This window comes from Balaenoptera ricei, chromosome 17 (assembly GCF_028023285.1).
Source record: "Balaenoptera ricei isolate mBalRic1 chromosome 17, mBalRic1.hap2, whole genome shotgun sequence".
Taxonomy (NCBI): Eukaryota; Metazoa; Chordata; class Mammalia; order Artiodactyla; family Balaenopteridae; genus Balaenoptera; species Balaenoptera ricei.
In genome coordinates, this window is record NC_082655.1 from 74,935,426 (window position 1) to 74,955,164 (window position 19,739).

The following is a 19,739-nucleotide window of genomic DNA, read 5'->3' on the forward strand; positions in this document are numbered from 1 at the left end:
ACCACCGGTGAGACGTGCAGCCGACCCTCGGTTCAATCAGGTGAGGTATGAGGTATGTAGGTGGAGAATCAGGCAGAGCAAATGGCAAGGCCTAAGAGGAGAAAACCTCAGCACCTACCCCAACAGAAGAAGCATGAAGTTACATTGTTTCTACAGGAATCAGGCTACACATAAAATTAGTAATCTAATGGAAGTTCAAGGGTGTTGCCTTTCTAAAATTAAGAGAGAGAGAGAGAACAGTGTCTTTTTTCTTTTTTTCGCCACAGCACTCGGCTCGTGGGATCTTAGTTCCCCGACTAGGGATCGAACCCGCGCCCCCTGCAGTGGAAGCGCGGAGTCTTAACCGCTGGACCGCCAGCGAAGTCCCACAGTGTCTTTTTTCTTAATTCGAACTCTCCAGCTCCCTGTTTAACATTCTAGAGCTCAGTCACACGGACGTCCACGGAAAGGTGGCTGAAGCAGAGGCCGGCCTCTCACATGACTGACGCTCTCGCGGTGGCTTTGCATCCAACACCCCACGGTGGGGGGGGGGGCTCTGCCTGGGCAGAAGACAACTAGCCAAAAGATCTTCCTGTACCCCGTGACAAGTTCTGCATCTGCACAGAACTTCATACTTTTCAAAAGCATATTCATATCCATAGACATTTTTAATGATAATTTAAAACATCAGCCTGTGACTCCTCCTGCTTTTTATCTTCTAACTCTGACATTCCCAACACATGTCCGACAGCAACACATGCTACACCCTAAAATTCCACTTAAGAAAGACTTCAAAGGAAGGCGTCTCCAGAAAAACGCCCCTGTAACATCCTCCTGCTGCCCAGGGCCTCCTCACCTCTCACCTGTCCTCTGATGGCTGCAGTAGGACCTACCTCACCTCTCCCGCGCAACCACAAGGCCAGCAGGCCGCCGCTCTGAAGTCCACTGCAGCTCACTGGACGCGCAGGAACACATTCCCAGCAGGCCCACTGTGGCCCATTCCTGCATCCGGCACAGAGCGCGAGTCAGCAGAACTTGCTGTTAAGGGTCAGTCATGTTCGGCATCCGTCCCCCACAAGTGAGTGTAAAGGGAATCACGGGCTATCAGGGACGGCAGAGTCTGAACTAAAAGCGGCTGACAGCTCCCTCCCTGCTCATCCTGATTTAAGACAAATCAGAGAGAGGAAGGGTCATAAGGTGGCCTGTCACTGGCCTTTTACATGTACAAGGAAGGCTCTGAGGTGGTTATCCTTCCTTTCTCGAAGGAAAGGAATCCCCACGGGGATTAAGAAGACCTCACGGCCCGGCGCCTTTGTCAGAGAGAAGGCAATCTTTGAAAGGGGAAGGGGGCGGCCCCTGGAAAGGGGGCCCCTGGTTGCACCCTTGGCCCGGAGCTTGGACGTAATGACCAGGAGTGGACAGGGCAGGCCAGTGGGCAGACGCGGGATGCTCACGGACACTTCTTCCTTGTTCCTCGCCAACACCTAAAGGGCTCAAAAGTCCTGTGTAACCGCATGCCAGAGAAACCTACACTCTCTTCTGCAGGTACAGTATCCAAAATACCTAATTCAGTCTGTTCAACTATCCAATGTCTTGCGTCAAAGCTAAGTCACGGCATGTGAATAAAAGAAAGAACAAGAAAATAGAAGAAGAAAAGCTGCTGGTTTAATTTACTTTATTACCTGATGGGGAGATATCTGACTATCTAGGTTTTCTGTACTTATTAGCAAAACAAGTTTAGCGGTTTGCTTTTGTGTCTGAGAAATTTTACATATATAAGAGCACATTATAAAATATGTATTAGTTACTCAAAATACACCACTGTTGGGCTTGCTGGCTGAATAAAAATATTTCTCAGGTAAATGCTGCTACTCTTTTAGATCATAATTGAGAAAACAATATCTGAAAAGTTAACTAAATTCCTCAGAAGAAAGTAGCAACATAAATATTAATGACAGTGTGGTATGCAAAAAATACACTTTACGTGTTTTGGGTACTTTATATGTCTTTTAAAGTAAGAGTGGTATGTTTACTTTTCACAGTTTTAAAAAAAATATCTTCACTCTTAATTGAAAAGTAGCATTTTAGCTTCCTATTAACTTTAATACTGGGGGGTGGAGAGGGGGGCAAGAACCAGATGAGTTCCTAGAAACTGCATTAGAAGCAAATCTCCATGGCTTCATTTAAATGAAGCTTCAGTAGTCAAGTCACAACCTTTGGCCAAGTTCCCTTCTTTATGTACATTCAAAGAATCTTTATATAGCTAAATGGACCACTAAATCCTCCAAGAGTCATTCAAAGGAAGCACTTCCTCCAAATTCTCTCTCATTTCACAAGGCCCAAGCATACACAAACAGAAAACGCATTGAAGAGAAGACCACAAATCCTCATATTTCAGCTCCGTGAATCCTTCCATATGCAAAATGGCATCCTCTCCAGGCCACAACTGTCTCAGCCTTTATTTTCAATATTAACCGTCAGTATTTAAAAGCTATAAAGACACCTGGGGAAAGCACTAGACAGGTAGAAAAATGTATATTTAATGTAAAATGGGAAGAGGGGACAAAGATATGGTCCTAATCAGAAAAGAGGCATGTGGTCCATTTTTTTCACCAAGATTTTAAATGTCTCTTTTTGGGGACTTCCCTGGTGGTGCAGTGGTTAAGAATTCGCCTGCCAATGCAGGGGACACAGGTTCGAGCCCTGGTCCAGGAAGATCCCACATGCCGCGGAGCAGCTAAACCCGTGCGCTACAACTACTGAGCCTGTGCTCTAGAGCCTGCGAGCCACAACTACTGAGCCTGCACTCTAGAGCCCGCAAGCCACAGCTACTGAAGCCCATGAGCCACAACTACTGAGCCCATGCACCACAACTACTGAAGCCCGTGAGCCTAGAGCCCGTGCTCCGCAACAAGAGAAGCCACCACAATGAGAAGCCTGCGCGCCGCCACGAAGAGTAGCCCCTGCTCGCCATAACTAGAGAAAGCCCGCGCGCAGCAACGAAGACCCAAGGCAGCCAAAAATAAGAAACAAACAAACAAATAAATAAATAAATGTCTCTTTCTGAAATGCTGACACCTTTTTCTGTTTCACTACCATTCTATATAACAGCTTCTGGGAAGATTCTTTAGGTTCTCCTGTATAGGCAAGACAGACCCAATTATATCTTGCTTGCCAAAAGGGCCAGTTTGCTGGGAATGGCCACAAATTCAAGCCTCAGTGGCTTTCAGGGATGGCAGGTAGTGAGAAGGACACCGTGAAGGCACACAAAGAAAATCAGCCCCACCAATGACAGCCACCTTTCTCATGTCATTTATGACTGTGAGTATGTGAATGACACAAAACCAGCTCTCTCCTGTGTGGACATAATGCAGACCCCCAGTGGGTCACTGCCGTCACCAGCCGCTCAAAGGGCAGCACGTTTGTTAGGAGAATCTCACCAGTGATATGGCATAGAGGGCCAAACAAGAAAGATGTGAGTAGTTCTACAGTAAATGTTTCCTTCCATTTCTGTTTATCCCCTCTGTTTCAGCCCTCTGTAGGAGAATTATTTTCTGTATAAACAAATTCATCAAGTTAACTTATTCAAGGATGGAAATAACTGGTATCACGTAACGTTTTGCAAAACAAAATTGCCACTGCAGTATTCCAGCGCCTAAAGCAACCTGCTCTGGCAATTCAGCCCCAGCACTGACATAACTCAAACCTCCTATTACCTTCATCACTGCATATTCAATTTACATAATTATTCTGCTATGCTATTCAGAATTTACACGTAGCTGTGTGCAATCTACTTATCCTTGCTTCAGGGATGCTTTTTCCTTCCTAGACTTAGAGGAACAACGAGACCACAACTTGAGATACTCCATTCCCCTGACCACCTGAAACACTGTAGCTCAACAAAATAATGGGTTGGCTGGTTAATTCAATGACAATCTCTACTCAGTTACCATATTCTTGGACAGCCATCCCCATCTGAACACCAACGACAGGAAAACCTCTCAGGCATTGTCCTCACCACACTTCATCCTAAATCAGCAAGTGGCCCTCCAAGGTCAAGTCGCCCTCCAAGGTCAAGTCGCCAGGGCCAGCAGAGGTGCCGCAAATGCTCTCAGTGGCCCTCCTGGATGCACCCCCTTCCCACTTGCACTTCTCCATACTCTAAAGAAGGGTTCCCCTCAATTACTTTCACACCACTCGGGGAAAAACAACTGTCACCTACAGCAGCCATCAACTGAGACTACTAGTCAAAAGCAAAAAAAAAAGAGAAAAATAGCACTAGACTTCCTCCTTAGGAGAAGATAATCACACGCCTTCCTCCTGCCAAAAGCGTGTGACTCCAGCGCAAAGCCATCACTCAGACTCAGCCTCACCGGCTGCTCACCCTGCGCAGAGACTCACACCTCAGGCCGGGCAGCTGAGGGCACAGATGGGCCTGCACTGAAGGGTCTCTTACCGGGTAAAGGCACAGTCTGCACCTGCACCAAGGAGGTGGGGGGCCCAGGAACGACTGGATGTGATGTCCCAAGTTCCTAACACCTGTTTATGGTCATTAGGGAAATTTCAGTAAGTTTCATTGTTAAGCAGAGCAATTTAATATCTGCCCCAACATATCCTACAGGATGTAAGGGTGTGCTAAAGTACGTTTTTAAAGATAGGGTCAGGGCTTCCCTCGTGGCGCAGTGGTTGGGAATCCACCTGCCAACGCAGGGGACACGGGTTCGAGCCCCGGTCCGGGAAGATCCCACATGCCGCGGAGCAACTAAGCCCGTGCGCCACAACTACTGAGCCTGTGCTCCAGAGCCCATGAGCCACAACTACTGAAGCCCGCGTGCCTAGAGCCCGTGCTCCGCAGCAAGAGAAGCCACCGCAATGAGAAGCCTGCGCACCGCAACGAAGAGTAGCCCCCGCTCGCTGCAACTAGAGAAAAGCCCACGCGCAGCAACGAAGACCCAACGCAGCCAAAAATAAAAAAATAAATAAATTTATAAAAAAAGAAAAGAAAAGAAAAAAATAAAGATAGGGTCAGTCTGAGGTAGACTGAGAGCTTGAAAGAAGATATTTGGAAATTTATGACAAGTATCCAAGATACAGTGGGGTTTTTTAAATCAATTTTTACCACTTGGTAATAAATTCAAAAAATTAAGATAAAAACTTAAGACAGATGTATTTTGAGGCTACAGTTAGTTTTGGTGATGTATGTTCTGAGTTCCAGAAAACTTCTTTAGAACACACACTCTTACATTATATAAGTTTTAAAAAAAAAATACATTCTTTTAAGATTTTGCTTTGATTTCTTTCTCCTTAGGAGAAATAAAGCACATGCTTCCTCCTATCAAAAGCACAATACTCAGACTTAAGCAACTATGTATTTTTTAAAACCCCCTCATAAATCAGACTGAAAGTCTAACTGTCCTCTGGGCTCACATCCCTAAGACTTAACACAGTATCTACAAACATTAAGTCCTCAATAAAATATTGCTTAAGTAAATGAAAATAGAATTTATAATAAATTCTGAGGTTAGAAGAGTGTTCATAAGGAGAGAAACATAATGGCTTTCAATTAAGAGACCACATACTGAGGCATCAAAGAACACTATAAGTAAATGCAAAAATTAAGTTACCTATAAGACTGAGTTATTGAATATACGGTGGTCCCTCAGTATCTGCAAGGAATTGGTTCTAGGACCCCGGCAAACACCCAAATCTGCGGATGCTCAAGTCCTTTGTGGAGGGCCAAATGTAATTCAGTAATTTGGGCACCATAAAAAGTACTGGCGACAAAAGTTTTTTTAATGACTATGATTCAAACTTTCAAAACACTACAGAATAATGTATTGGGTTGTTTAGATACTTTTAGCGGGAAGTTGAAAATCCAAGCTTGTTCTCTCACTTTGCGGCATCTTTCTAGTTACAGAAACCACCCCTCTTTGTGTTACCTGCTCCTGACACACAAGAAAGCCCACAAGCCCAGGGCTGCCAGGCCAGCGAGCTCGCAAAGCCCGCGTGGAGCACGTCAGTCTCGGGGTGGAATGCCACGCGCCCTGCACAAGCGGGCATTCGCACGTGGCGGGAAGAGGAGAAGCGTGTTTTCTCCTGCGTCCGCAAACAGGTTCAGAGTAACCAAGTATGACCATACTTCCATCTGGAAACTATATTTTCTAACATGAGCCACATTCTGAAAAATAGATTCAGATGTTTGGAACTGGTTCAGAACGGTTGTAAGAAATGTTCGGTACAAATGAAAAAAATTAGTCTTCAATGTCTTCTCCTCTCAGCTTTTCTTACTGAATAAATATGCCTCCTGGGGGGTCAGAGAGTTGGTGGGGAAGTACGGAGGGGAAGTATGATGTGGCGGCGGCTATTTCCTAGGACCTAAAATTCATGCTATTCTCCAGTGCATATCTAACGCGTAACTGCTATTTGATTTCTCCCATGTTGCCCACTAGGATTTCAACGCTGCCCCTGGAAGGCTTACTCCGCCTGCCAAGTGGAGAGAATTCATTCTCCCGTTTCAACTTCTGGGAAGCAGGACTGAAAAGCCCAGTGAAATATATAGTGGCTCGCCTTGCTTCTATAATCCTTCTTACCCAGTTTGGCACTGTCGCTGAAAATAAGGTTGGTGGTCTAAGCTCACAAATGATTATGCTGGTAACTTGGTTCTATTTGTTAAATGACAGACTTTCACAAAAATACAAGAAAGTGATTTTAAAATAATAAACAATTTTTATCCAGTTACGTTTCTAAAAAATCTACCAACCAAATCAACAGTTCATAATAATTGAGTCCTAAATCTTAGAATGCATAAACACCTTAACTTTTCAGTTTGGGTATGAGAAAAAGCAGCTGAGCAATGAGGACAAATGTCAGAGTGTCCCACGCCCACCCCGTGTCCCCGCCCCATTCCACAGGCTGTAACTGTTGTGCTTGTGTCTCTACTGTGTTTGGTGGTGGTTGTTTCTGCCCACAGCCTACCTTGACTTTTTGCTGGATTTGGGTTTTGGCGTGGCAGTTTTTGCTTTCTTTTCCTTTGGCTCTTTGGGAATCTTAGGGGCTTTCGGGGTCTTGGGTTCCTTGGGCTCTTTTTTCTCCTTGGGTTCTTTCGGTTCCTTGGGATCTTTTTTTGCCTTCGGCCTTTTCTTTTTCTTTTTCTCTTCTTGGGACCCATCTAGTGAGTTCCTGTTTAGTTCTTGGTTATCAACCCCACCGGGGAAGTCATCTTTACCAAAACTTTTACTGGGATCCTCTGCAACAATGTGGTTGTTTTTCTTTTTCTTCTTCTTTTGCTGAGGCTGCTGTTCTACTGACAGCAGGTAATCATCACTGTTCACTAGCTGAGCGTTCGGTCCACTAACCTGAGTCATATCCGGCACTGGTTTCTCTAGAAAGGGCTCCGATGGAGAATGCTAAGAGACACAAATAGGAATTGAAGTTAGTTTATCATTCTTCGTAGTGAAGAAAGGAACTGAAAGTTAGTGGCTGATACTTCTGAAACTTACACTACACTCAAGGTAGCAAACTTAACCAACTATGCATTTGTGAAACCTATCATTTTCTCTCATCCAGAAAAAAAATAGGTTTCTTCAACAGGAAAGCTTTTAAATAAATAAAGAGGGCAACTTAGTAATACAGTAAAAACTTCTGTTCAGGTGGAAGAAAATTTCTCATTCAGCTGAAGACACTTTCCATATTCTTAGCACCTATGTAGGAAATGGTGAAGGACAAAACAGCAGCAAAAGCTAAGACACAAAGATGGAATTCAAGTGGAATTTTCCCCATGCAGGAACAGGAACTCCAATTAATGATATATAATCAAGTCACTTTTAAAAAGAACAAGTCTACTGAGCATTGTAAGAATCAGATAGCATGAAAGTTTGAAATCCAAGTGTAAACACATAAATCTTATACAGTACAGGTCATTTCTGATTTAAATGACATTCAAATGTCAAATTAAAAGCACATATACAAGCTTAATGACTTTGGGTTGGTTAGATTTCTCAGACTGATAGAAAATGCAGACAGTGTTTTTCTTAAGTTATTAAAGCTTTACATTTCCAAATCTCACTGAGAGAGAGAGAGGAAAGAGAGAGAGAGAGAGAGAGAGAGAGAGAGAGAAAGCGCCCCCAAATAGTCAATTTGACATGCCTTGCAGGAGATTTTCAGCATCCACTAAGACCATACCCAGAAATGGTCTTAAATATGGTGGAGAATACCAACACCTGGGATGGGAGGTTGAGTGGTCATGATACACATCAGGGCAGGGGTAGGGGACCATCTGTCTCCATTGTAAACTATGACATCTAATGAGCCTTTACATTTCAACGCAATACTTGAAAATGTTATATCTGCAAATGTCACTCATTCTCTGCCTTTTTCCTATGCTTCTCCAGACACTAAATAGTAACTGTAATATAAACAGCAACAGCAATAACAGCCACAAGCGTGTACTAAACAGTCTTACCATGTGCTGGGCATGTGCTAAGTAAGCACTTTACGCCCGGACACCATTCGATCCCCATGCCAGCCCAGAAAGCTCCATGTAGACACAGGCTTGCTAAGATGAAGAACGCACCCAAGGAGTTACAGATGCAAGTGACAGAAGTGAGATCTGCACCCCTCACACATGACCCCCAAAAGAGGAGCCACAGGAAAGCCCAGGTCCAGGTCTGCCGAGGAGCCCAGGAGCTGCTACTCGCCACCCACAAAGGGCTACAAATCAGATTCCAATACAACTCACATCTACTGAGCATCTATTTCATGTTATACACTAAGCAAGGTGCTTTCAGGAGTTTGTGCACCTGAACCTAACACCAAAATGTGATAATTTACCCCCATTTTTCAGAAAAGAAGTAAAATTTGAGGAGGCCATGTGGCTACCCAAGGCCACACCGTAGGGGACAGAGTTGACATCTGAATCCAGGTTTCCTAAATCCAGTGCTCTTCTGACTCTGTCCGGCTCCTAAAACCTCACACACAGGCATCCTCCTAGGAAAGGTGCCGCAGGCTTCACTTTATTTCCAAAGTGTTCAGTGACCCAAAGAAACATTTAAAAAAAGAAATCACTGCCAGAATAGAAACTGGTTTTCCTGTTCCCAATAAAACCTACTATGGTTACTGAAGAAACCTACATTCAGTTCTCCATCTGCACTAGTGTAAAAGAATGAGCCCAGAACCGTGAGGTGAGAGAGAAAATTCTAGTCCGGGCCCTGCCGTGAGCTTTATAATCTGGGGAGAATCATTTCACTTCTTCTCCATCTGCAAAATGAAGCGTTTGGTTTAGATGATTTCCAAAGTCTCTTCCAAAATGCTACGGTATGAGAAAATCTTAAAATACACATTGCCCTTTCTTGGTCAGAGCTGAGAGAGAAAGGCGCTGAAGGAGAGTAAGGACAGACAGGAGGACAGAGAAGCCAGGGCAGAAGAGTGAGAATGAACGCACAGATGCAGTGTCCTTCCGGAGACGACACAACCGACCAGACCCCGAGAAAAGCCACGCACCTGCCCCCGGTTCTTCCCTCACGAACACGCTCAACAAACATCAGCCAAGGAGCTCTCCAAATGATCATTTGCTGAGAATTAATGGGATCTGATTTAACGGTTTTACTATACCTAAGTTGCTGAAGTAGAATTAATTGTTACATATTATTTCCTAATGTAAGTAAAAAGGAAAAAGCCAAATCTTTTCATAAGAGACACAGAGATCAAACTTATTTGGGACAAGCTATTTCTCAGGAAATGGAAGAAAAAACATTTCCTAGAAAGGGAAGGGAAGAGGAAAGTCTACCAGTGAACAGTGCTTACAGCTCAGAACGGTGAATTAATTCCAGGTATGTGTACCTTTCCTTTTTTTTTTTATTTTTTTGAATTTTATTTTATTTATTTTTTTATACAGCAGGTTCTTATTAGTTGTCTGTTTTATACATATCAGCGTATACATGTCAATCCCAATCTCCCAATTCATCCCACCACCACCGCCCCCCTACTTTCCCCCCTTGGTGTCCATACGTTTGTTCTCTACATCTGCGTCTCTATTTCTGCCCTGCAAACCGGTTCATCTGTACCATTTTTCTGTATGTGTACCTTTCTTTAATCTGCATGGCATTAACTCCGGTAACCAAATGCCAGCTTCTGATGAGAGATACCTGGTCCACGTTTGTGAATCAGAAAAAGCGTGTAACACATGATACCAGACGACTGAAAATTTATCTGCACTTGAGCATACAAATCATTTTGGATGCTCCTTTCAGTAATACATGAAGCCATAAATTAGTATCCCTTAAAAATTTAATCTTCCATAAGAAGGAAAAAAATGTAAAGACCAAATACAAAAAAGATATTAGTCCTGTTTGATATGCGGCAGAATTATGTTTTGGTACTGTTTGAAATAGGGTGGAAAGGTGCTCGGAAATATTATAGTGTTTACCAGGCCCACATCTCCTTAAATCTTTTAGAGAAAAGCTGTTTTTGTAAACATTTAACAAAGAACAGATGGCCTGCCTTAATCATGTGGGGAAAAAACCTGGAGCTCACAGTAATACCCTGACAAAGTCTCCCAGGCCCGCCGTTCCCCTCCCAACCCCCCGCGCATGGTACAGTCTTCTCTAATGCTATTTAATTTTACAGCGGACATTTTCCCATCAATTCCCACTGCCTGACAGGTAATCAATGCCATTAACATCTGATATCACCATATAGGGCATTCCTCAAACCTCTCATTTACGAGGGCAAAGGCAGAGAATGTTAGATACCAAAGGTATTTTTAAATACACCCTTTAGGACTTCCTGCTTGAAATATTTGCTATCATAATTCCATATGCCTTTTGGAGCATTATGGAATATATAAGGACTGTGCGTGGACTTTTGAAACTGAAACAGAATGACGGATAGTTGAACAATAAATTAAAACGATCCAAGGTGTGTGTTGTCCAAAAGATTACCATAAACTAAATAGAGTCGTTTTTAGCCTTAACTTCACTTTTTGTAACATATAAATTAGACAAACACATAAACAAGTTGCCTCATATAAAACAGCAGAGTAGACAGGATGTAAATTTAACCAAAGGAGAGGGGCCGGGGAGGCGAAGCCAACCCCTCCATTACCTTTAAGCAAACATGACCCAAAACGCTCAGGAGCCTTCGTCAGAACAACATAAAAACAATGTGTAAGAAGACACTTTTCACCCATCTCCACTGTGTTTTCCCTCCAACATTAACCAGCATTTTCTGACTTTAAAGGCTATCTTATTTAACCATATTTTGTCTTAATTATAGTCTTGAAGCCTCAACCTGCTTTCAAGGTCAAGCACCATGAATGAGCAAATAGTGTGCCATGTCTCCAGTATGGACAATCCTGCAAAACAACACCATTCTGTAATATGGGACGTCTCTGGGCAAACACTCTACTTACTGGGTGACACGAACACATCTAAAATCAAAGCACTACTTTATAATAAGGAAAAGATACTACCAACTGGATGAGAGTAACATGGCACTTCCAGGAGACATGCCCCGCCCCACAAATCAGGCTGAAGGGAGACAGGCACTTGCGAGCTCAGAGAAACGCAGACTCTGGGGGAGAAGCGGCAGGCCAACTAAGACCCACGAGACAACAAGTACAAGCTTAAAACGCTATACTAGGATTTAAGTGGCTTGTAAAAATACAAATATTAAGTAGTCATTTAAGACTGAAAAGTACAATTCAGTTTTTGGGGGGTTTTTAAAAATCACTTTGGAGACACATTCCTTCTACCGGCCTTCTTCACTTCTATTTACTTTTCCGATATCCCACAGGTTCTCAATCCCTCTGCACTGTTCTCAAAAGGCATTCCAATATGAACCCTGAAGCTCAATCTCCAGCCAAAGGAGTGTACCGGGGTTCAAAAGAGCATTTAGCAAATGTTCAGTAAGTCCCACTGAGATTTTCACATCTTCTTCTTGTCAATGACACTGATAAAAAGAAGAGCACTCAGTAATACTTGGTGTCCAATTCATTTATTCATCCAACAAACAGTTGAGGACGTAACAGTAAACCAAGCAGCCCTGGTACCTGCCAGGGGAGAACAGAGCACCTAACCCAGGCTGCTGCCAAGGAGGGTTCTTGGAAAGAAGGCAGCCAGGCTGGGACTGAAGGGGAGACACATGCTGGCCAGGGGCTCCTTCCTCAATGGACCAGCCCAAGCAACAAACCACGTCCAGGATGGGGTGACAGAAGGCACAAAAATGCGTCACAATCAGCTTTTAAAACCTTCTTTGTGGGGAGGAGATCAAGATGAACAGATATTAGTTTGAATGGTCAACTGAAATAATTTTTAACCTTGATTCTTTGATACAAAATAATACGTACAGAAATAATCTTAAGAATCAAGGATTAGAATATTTTCTGCTTGACTAAATTTGGTATCAGAGTCAGGGCCTCAAGTTCAAGCCTTTCATATATCAGTTAAGTTTTATTCAGCTCATTTTTAAAGACAATTTCCCGGAAAAAAAATATTGAGTGAATACCTTTATGGACACAAACACAAAGATGAACAACATCACGCTTGTTGGTCATATGACTTGAGAAGGCAGAAAGTACAGAACAACATTTTCTAAGTTTAGGATTTTAAGAGGTGTTCCAAGAAAAGAAGACTCAGGTCATGGGAGTTTTGAGAATTCTGGGTTAAACAAAGTTAAGCATTTTTCTTTACTGTAAAACTCTCCAAGCCCTTACTACACTCTGAGGGGGAAGAGGACACAGTGTGCCATACAGGAAAAAGATATTCTTTTCCCAAGAATATCTTGAATAAAAATGCCCTTCAAAATACACTCTGGATTATACTGATACAGTTAATCCATCACCTCTGTGGCAGGGATGTGAGAGTGTGAGCGAGAACAAGAGAGACAGCACGCGCCAGTCTCAAAGCAGTGCTTATCAAATGTTTCAAAAGATACTATATGACTCTACGAATAAATACAATTTTATATAAATGCACTGAAACAGCTTACTCAATTATGCTCAGATGTAGGAATAAAACAGGAATATTAGGATAATCATATAATCTTCTGACTTGTACAATTTCCATTATAATATATATGCAGTGAAGATAATTACTAAGTTAAATAAAATGAATTTTGAAATATAATAACTTATCTTAGTGTTTCCCTCAGAAGAATCATTACATTTTAGAATTGAAAAAAAAATTTTTAATTACTGTGAAGTATCTCATCTAAAAATCATCTGAAGGCATTTTTGAACCTTTGGTTTTCTGCTTACATTCTGTCCTTAGAATACATCCGCCATATGCACAGAATCTTTAACAGCTACAAATTAACGTGAGCCACTGTGACAGCATCTACACTATAAATGCATTTTGAATCACTAGAGTCCAAAATAACGAGAATACTGAACCAACTGGTCGTGTTAAATTTAATGTTAAATAGCTTCCCATCACATATTGAATATTGACCACCATCCAGTCTTCAGGGTGGAACTACGCCACAGGAAGGGTCCCATGGCCTCTGCAACGTGTGACACACTATGCTGTGGTGTTTCTAAGGTCAGCTGGACCAGAACAGCGCAGCGGCGATGCTCCAGCAATGCAAACCTCCTTCCTAAGCGTCCGAGAAGCTCTAAGCGGCGCGGACTCCCTCTCAGTGGAGGAGAAGAGGGCTTCTGGCCACCGTTCCTCACGCTCGCCGCCGCCCACTGTGTCTGTACCACCAGGCTCAGGAGGTGCTGGCCCAAGGGTGCGGCTCTGTGGCCACCATGCCAGTTGGGTAACAGGTCAATTCTACTTCTCAGAAAAAGCACCAGGCCAAGTAACAGGCTTGCATTTAAAAACCATGCAGTGAAATAACGTTTGTCTGACACACACACACACACACACACACACACACACACACACACACCAAGGGCATAGAATTGAAGTGACATTAAAGTTCTTAAGTTTGTTTTTTGTTTTCTTGATGTTTCTCCACAAGGGCCTGGGAAAACTAGCTTAATTGTTTGGACAAGAGTTGAATGTTGTTTTAACATGTGTTAGTTTTCCAAAAAGTGTATGCGGGTCATCAGACCACGCCCCTGATCTTGAGAATCTCCCATCCCACAGTACTTTTAATAGGAGGAAGGCAAACCGCAGAGGGGCCGAGAAGAGCATCACTCCTCTGGGCAGTGGAGAAACAAACCAGCACAAACTCGACACAATTCAAAGCCACTCGCTGGAACGCTGAGTAACTTCCTAGGCCTCCTGGACCACACACAGGGGAGCAGGCCCTGCAGGCAGCAGGACCACCCACCCATAAAGATGACACCCATTCTCCTCCAACAGCAGCCCCCCAAGAAGAAACAGGGTCTGCAACTGTGGCATCATGGTGCCTCTGGCTTACACTAAGCAAACCAAACTCTGAGCCCACTAGGGGAATCTGAGACACAGCCATACTTTCACCCTCTTGCTCTGAATGTCTTGGTTCCTAAAGGCGGTAAATCATCAAGTGGTGTCTTTTACCAGACACTGCCTGCTAGAAGTAAAAACAGAAGAGATAATGTATGTGCTCAGGGTCCTTAGCAAAGTCCACTGTATTGTCCCTTCCGTCTCTCATTTTTTCTTCCTTCACCATGGTGCATATGGTGCCCTACCCGTAATAGGCTCCACTCCACAAACAGCAGGGAATGAGGGTCTAGAGAAACAATCCCAGTTCGCGGGCATTTCTCTTCCTTATTTCAAGTTATCTCTAAGGTCCATACTGTTCTCAAAGGAGTGTCTGGAGGCTGGACTTTGGCAGCAGATACCCAGAGGTGAAGCCACCCAGCTTACCAGGGATAAAACTCCGCAAAACACAAGACAGCAGGGCTTCTGGGCTGGTCGACATGTTTTACATAAATAGATCCTATTCAAGGCACTAAGGACAAAGACCAAATTTACATACTAAAAATCATTTAGTTCAATTCAATCTTTTTTTTTTTTTTTTTAACCGTACACTTCCATTGTTTTTAGCTATCACTGGTGTACCTAAATTGTAAGTTTGATCCTCAAGTCAGAAAGGTGAACTGTATGGGGTTTGGCTCTGGAGAAGCAATTTATTCCAAGTTTGCACTGGTCTAAAAAAGGTCAATGTTAAAGGTAACTTATTATAAAGCAGAAACTAACACACCATTGTAAAGCAATTACACTCCAATAAAGATGTTAAAATAAATAAATAAATAAAAATAAAGGTAACTTACGATGCTATTCCTATGAATTTAAAAAGTCAAACCTCAATAGACTGAAAGGAAAATGTGCCTTTTTACCTAACATTGAACAATCCCAAGGGTCTGTGTAGAAATGGGAATAGAACAATCTTTCAGGGGAAAAGAAAATCCATTTATAAAGAGCTTGGCGATAAAGCTAATTTACACTCGGCAAGTTCTCCAGGATTCAGAACCTTTGAGTATAGCAAATCTAGTTGGCAATAAATGCTTAATGATGGACTACTTTGGTCCTATAAAAAAAAACTCATTCACATCTTGTAGGAGGCCGAATTCTAAGGTGACCCCATGACCTCCGCATCCTGGCCGTGGAGGCACCTGTGCTGCAAGCCAGTGGAACGTGGCAAAGCTGAGAGGGTCTCGCAGGTGTGATTAAAGGGCCCAAGTCAGTTGGTTCTGAGTTACTCAAAGGGGAGATTACCGTGGGTGGGCGTGACTTAATCAGGGGGCTTGTGAAGAGGGTGTGGGCCCCCCTTGAGGGCCAGACACTCCCTGTTGCCTGCTAAGAGGAAGCCCCCATGGTCAGGAGCCAAGGGCAGCCTCCAGGGGTCAAGGGCAGCCCCAGGCAACAGCCAGCGCAAGCTGAGGCCCCGAGTCTCACAGCCGCCGGGGATGAATTCTGCCCACAACCTCAGTGGACCCGGAAGCCGATCGTTGCCCAGCCAAGGCTCCAGATGTGAATGCAGTCCCAACACCTGCCTGTAGCCTGGAGAGACCCCAGGCAGGAGGATCCAGCTCAGCTGCGCTCAAATCCTGACTCCGGGATGTGAGGGATAAGAAGGCAATATTGTTTTAAGCCACGAAATCTGTGGCAATTCGTTATGCAGCAATAAACAATGCATACCTTAAAATCCTCTGCCACTCAAAAAGGGATTTTTTTCAGTCTTTTTTTTCCATCCAGGATCCCCCTTCCATGCTAGACATGTCTCTGTCCGCAGGAGGACGGACAGCACAGCAGGACTTCCTTATCCCTTTGCCATGCTGCTCTGCTGAGGGCCACACTGAGCCCTTCTGTGCCAGGCACTGTTCCAGGCTCACAAAGAGGTTACGCATTTGTCCGACGTCACAGAAAGCTGGTTGTAAGAGTCAGGATTCAACCCAGGCCACCTGTCTGCAGAGCCCACGTCTTAGCTGTTACACGGCTCACCCATTCCTGCCGCAGTGTCTTCAAACAGGAGGAAGACATGATGACACCGAGAGCTGGGTGCAAGGTAACAGCTGGACAGAGGTGGGACCCTCTCCGACAGGAAGAACCCGGATGACATAAAGGGTGTAGCTGTTACAGGCAGGCTGGAGCCTGACACTGTGAGACAGTTAACTAGCATTGAAACCATCACAGGCAGAAGATTTTAAAAGAAAATCGCTTCCTTCCAGTAAAAAAGAAAGAAAGGAAGGAAGGAAGGAAGGGAGGAAGGAAGGAAGGGACGAAGAAGAAAAGGAAAAGAAACTGCACTACAAACAACATCAAAGGCCCCTGATGTGTATTTTAACAGAAAATTTATTGCACCTTAGAAACAGTCAGTTTAACACTTAAAGGGGATTGTGTCCCCATGACTCCTTCCAGCTGGAATTACACATGAAACAGAAGATACCAAAGCAATTAAGTATTTTATAAACACTGCTGAGGGGTCAAAAAGAGGGAGGTTCATTCACTGACTAATAACGCAGCAATAAACAAACAGCAATGTTACGCAACTGAGAAAATTATTATAATTGAATCTACACAGCTGGGCAAGAATAGAAGCCTGGTTATGTATATCAGCTCACAAATGCTTTGTGTGGGTAGGTTTTAGTTTTAGAACTGGTTCAGATTTGAGACCCTTTAACAGTCAGATTTCTTTTCTCTCAACCGAATACAATTCCACAATTACAACTGCAGAAGAGAACACTTAATGAACTGCCCCCCTCCCGCAATTACTTGCTATTATTTGTACTACGGAGAAAAAAGTGTGTACAGAGCGGTGAGGAGGTGAAACTTCCTTGCGATGCACTCATTTCAGATCTCTTCCGGAGACATTTTATCGTGTTTGTGCACGGTGATATGAATAATGAATGACAATGACTGGGGCACATACTGGAGGAAAAGCCCAGAACAAAGTTGCTTTTCACATTTTAACATTCAGCTCCCACTGTGTTCTTGGAGTTTCCTTCCCACCTTGATATTTTCCCCTTTGCAGTAGATAGGCAGAGAAACACTGCCAATTACCACATTTAAGTTTACACAGATGTGCCTAACAGGGACGAAAGAGTGACTCGTATATTTCCCTTGAATTGCTGAAGTTGCAGCATTAGAATCAGAGAAACATCCTTATTCTCTGGGGTTCAAGAACGAGCTTGGTAAAAATCCACCGTCCTTCCATCAATTAAATGTAGTTAAAATACAAACCAAAACAAGTTTCTTTTCAGACGATATTCTAGCTGGATATTACCCTTATTACTCCATGAATTCTTTTCTTAATTAAGTGACTAAATCCGAACAAATTTGTGATCTATGTCAAGTTCCCCTCTGCCTAAAACCTAACTTCAAACACGAAAGGATGATTAGCTAACCATCAGGGCAGAAGTACCAATGTATCTTCGACAGGCACACATTTTACATCAATGATATCTATTTTTATGAGATAAAAGTACTAAAGCTTTAATGGTGGCAATTAAAACAGCCAAGAGTTTGAGTAGCTCGATGGCTGAGTCACAGACCTTTTACCTATAATGGGATCCATTATATCCCTGAGCTCAGTTTGAGGGAGTAAAAGAGGAACAGATTTTTAAATATGGTGATAAAACAGCAGTGCCCTCTGAACTAAGCTGTTTTAGTTTAAACCGCTGCGTGACTTACCCCGCGCCTAATGTCAGCGTCCGTTCAAGCAGCCTTCTTCATAGTCCTCAGATACCTGTGTCTATCTGAAACTACTTGAACAATTTGAAGACGCTGTTATGTAATGATGTATGTTTTGAGTAATCTGTTTCTATTTTAACTTATTTATATTTAAAAATTCATCACTTTTTTGAGAATGTGTAACTTCAGATGACTTCTGACAAAATATCACTTATGCCTAAAATAATAAATATTTGTATTTTGATATTCCCTTTTCAAATGTAATTTAGGGGGATGAATAAGAATGTATTTATTCACAATGAGATGGTGTGTTTGAGCAATATTTACGTATGAACATCAGCAAACAAAGGAGTGGAGGTTTTTCATGGCAGTTTAACATTGTTGTTCAAAAGTATTAGGATGATAAACTCTCTAGTTGCAAAATTTAATAATCATCTAACATCCACTCCAACATTAAACACTTCTCTAATTCAGGAACCCTAAAGGTTTTCTCCTTTGCTTCTATTACAGCAAATCAGAAATAGAAATAGAAATTATCTTGGGAACAATCTCACAACTGTTTCTATCTGTTACCATCCTGATCCCCAGGAAGAGCTGGCAAACAGGAAACAAGATGCAGAAAGGATTTACCTCCGACCAGGAAGGACCCAGCTAACAGGGATGAGGCCAGCCACGGAGCGTCCTTGGCCCAGGGGGCCTGAAGGCAGTCGAGGTCTCTCGGGGCTGCAGTGGGTCTGCACCCACAGCAAGCACGCCAGCACGTTCCTCACCTGGGCATGTTCCTCTTTGTGCCAGCAGCTCTTTTGAGATAAGTCAGCTGAAGGAAGAACAGGGGGATGGCCTAGAGGATTCGCTATTAGGTTTGGCTTTGGGGATTTTCTCTGGGGGGCTTTAGCCATCAAGTGTGAAGACAATCTTCTCAGGATGCCTCAACTTCCTGTCTGAAAGATGAAGAAGTGGATGAGCTGATCTGTAAAGGCTTCTAAGACGCTATAGTTGGATACTCTCTACTGTTAAGATCTGGCTTCAGCCCTGCTTAAATAACTGGCCCACGCGTCTAAAAAGAAATGAGCATTTGTAAAGTGAAATGGGAAGTGAAGATAATTTCAGAGGGAACTATTAAGGAAGTTTCTTAAACACAAAAAAATAAATAAAACTGATTTGAAAATCTACAATAGAAAGCCCAAATTAAATGAGATACACCAGAATTAGAAATATAAATGAAATCTTAAAATATACAATTTACTTTTCCCCTTTATAAAAAGGAGAACTTTTATAACTGCATTGCAATAATTCATAATCTCATTTCATACCTAACCTCTACAAGATTTTCTCCCAGTAAGTTTAGCCTCTGCTCAATATAACGTGTCACAATATTTATTAAACATCGCAGTACGCGCCAAATACTACTACTTAGGTATAAAAATTCATTCATGTTTGTGAAGCCCTGAAGTCATGGATCCACACCACACGAACCACGGGGAGGTGACAGGGAAGGGGAAGGACAAAGGTGGGGCAGGAGGGACAGGAGGCAGCGTCGTTCACAGGAGCCCCGGGACCCCGAGAAGGCGCACACGAGGGCCACTGCGCAGGGACCGCCTCCCAGCCCTGAAAGGTGTGCTGAGACTTCTGGAGGGAGGCACGGTTGACTTCAGGCAGGCAGGCAGGCACGGGGAGTTCTCGGGGACCCCAAATTCCTCA

The 19,739-nt window shown here is 43.3% G+C and overlaps 1 protein-coding gene across 4 annotated transcripts in view; it reads right to left on the reverse strand.

The window, feature by feature from the left end:
• Positions 1 to 19,739, reverse strand: part of CHD7 (chromodomain helicase DNA binding protein 7) — a 179,026-nt gene that overhangs the window by 72,913 nt on the left and 86,374 nt on the right. For all 4 annotated transcript variants that reach the window (XM_059902343.1, XM_059902342.1, XM_059902339.1 and 1 more), the window contains exon 3: positions 6,955 to 7,385. In XM_059902343.1, coding sequence (XP_059758326.1) covers positions 6,955 to 7,385 — 431 coding nt within the window. The remainder of the gene's footprint in view (positions 1 to 6,954; positions 7,386 to 19,739) is intronic.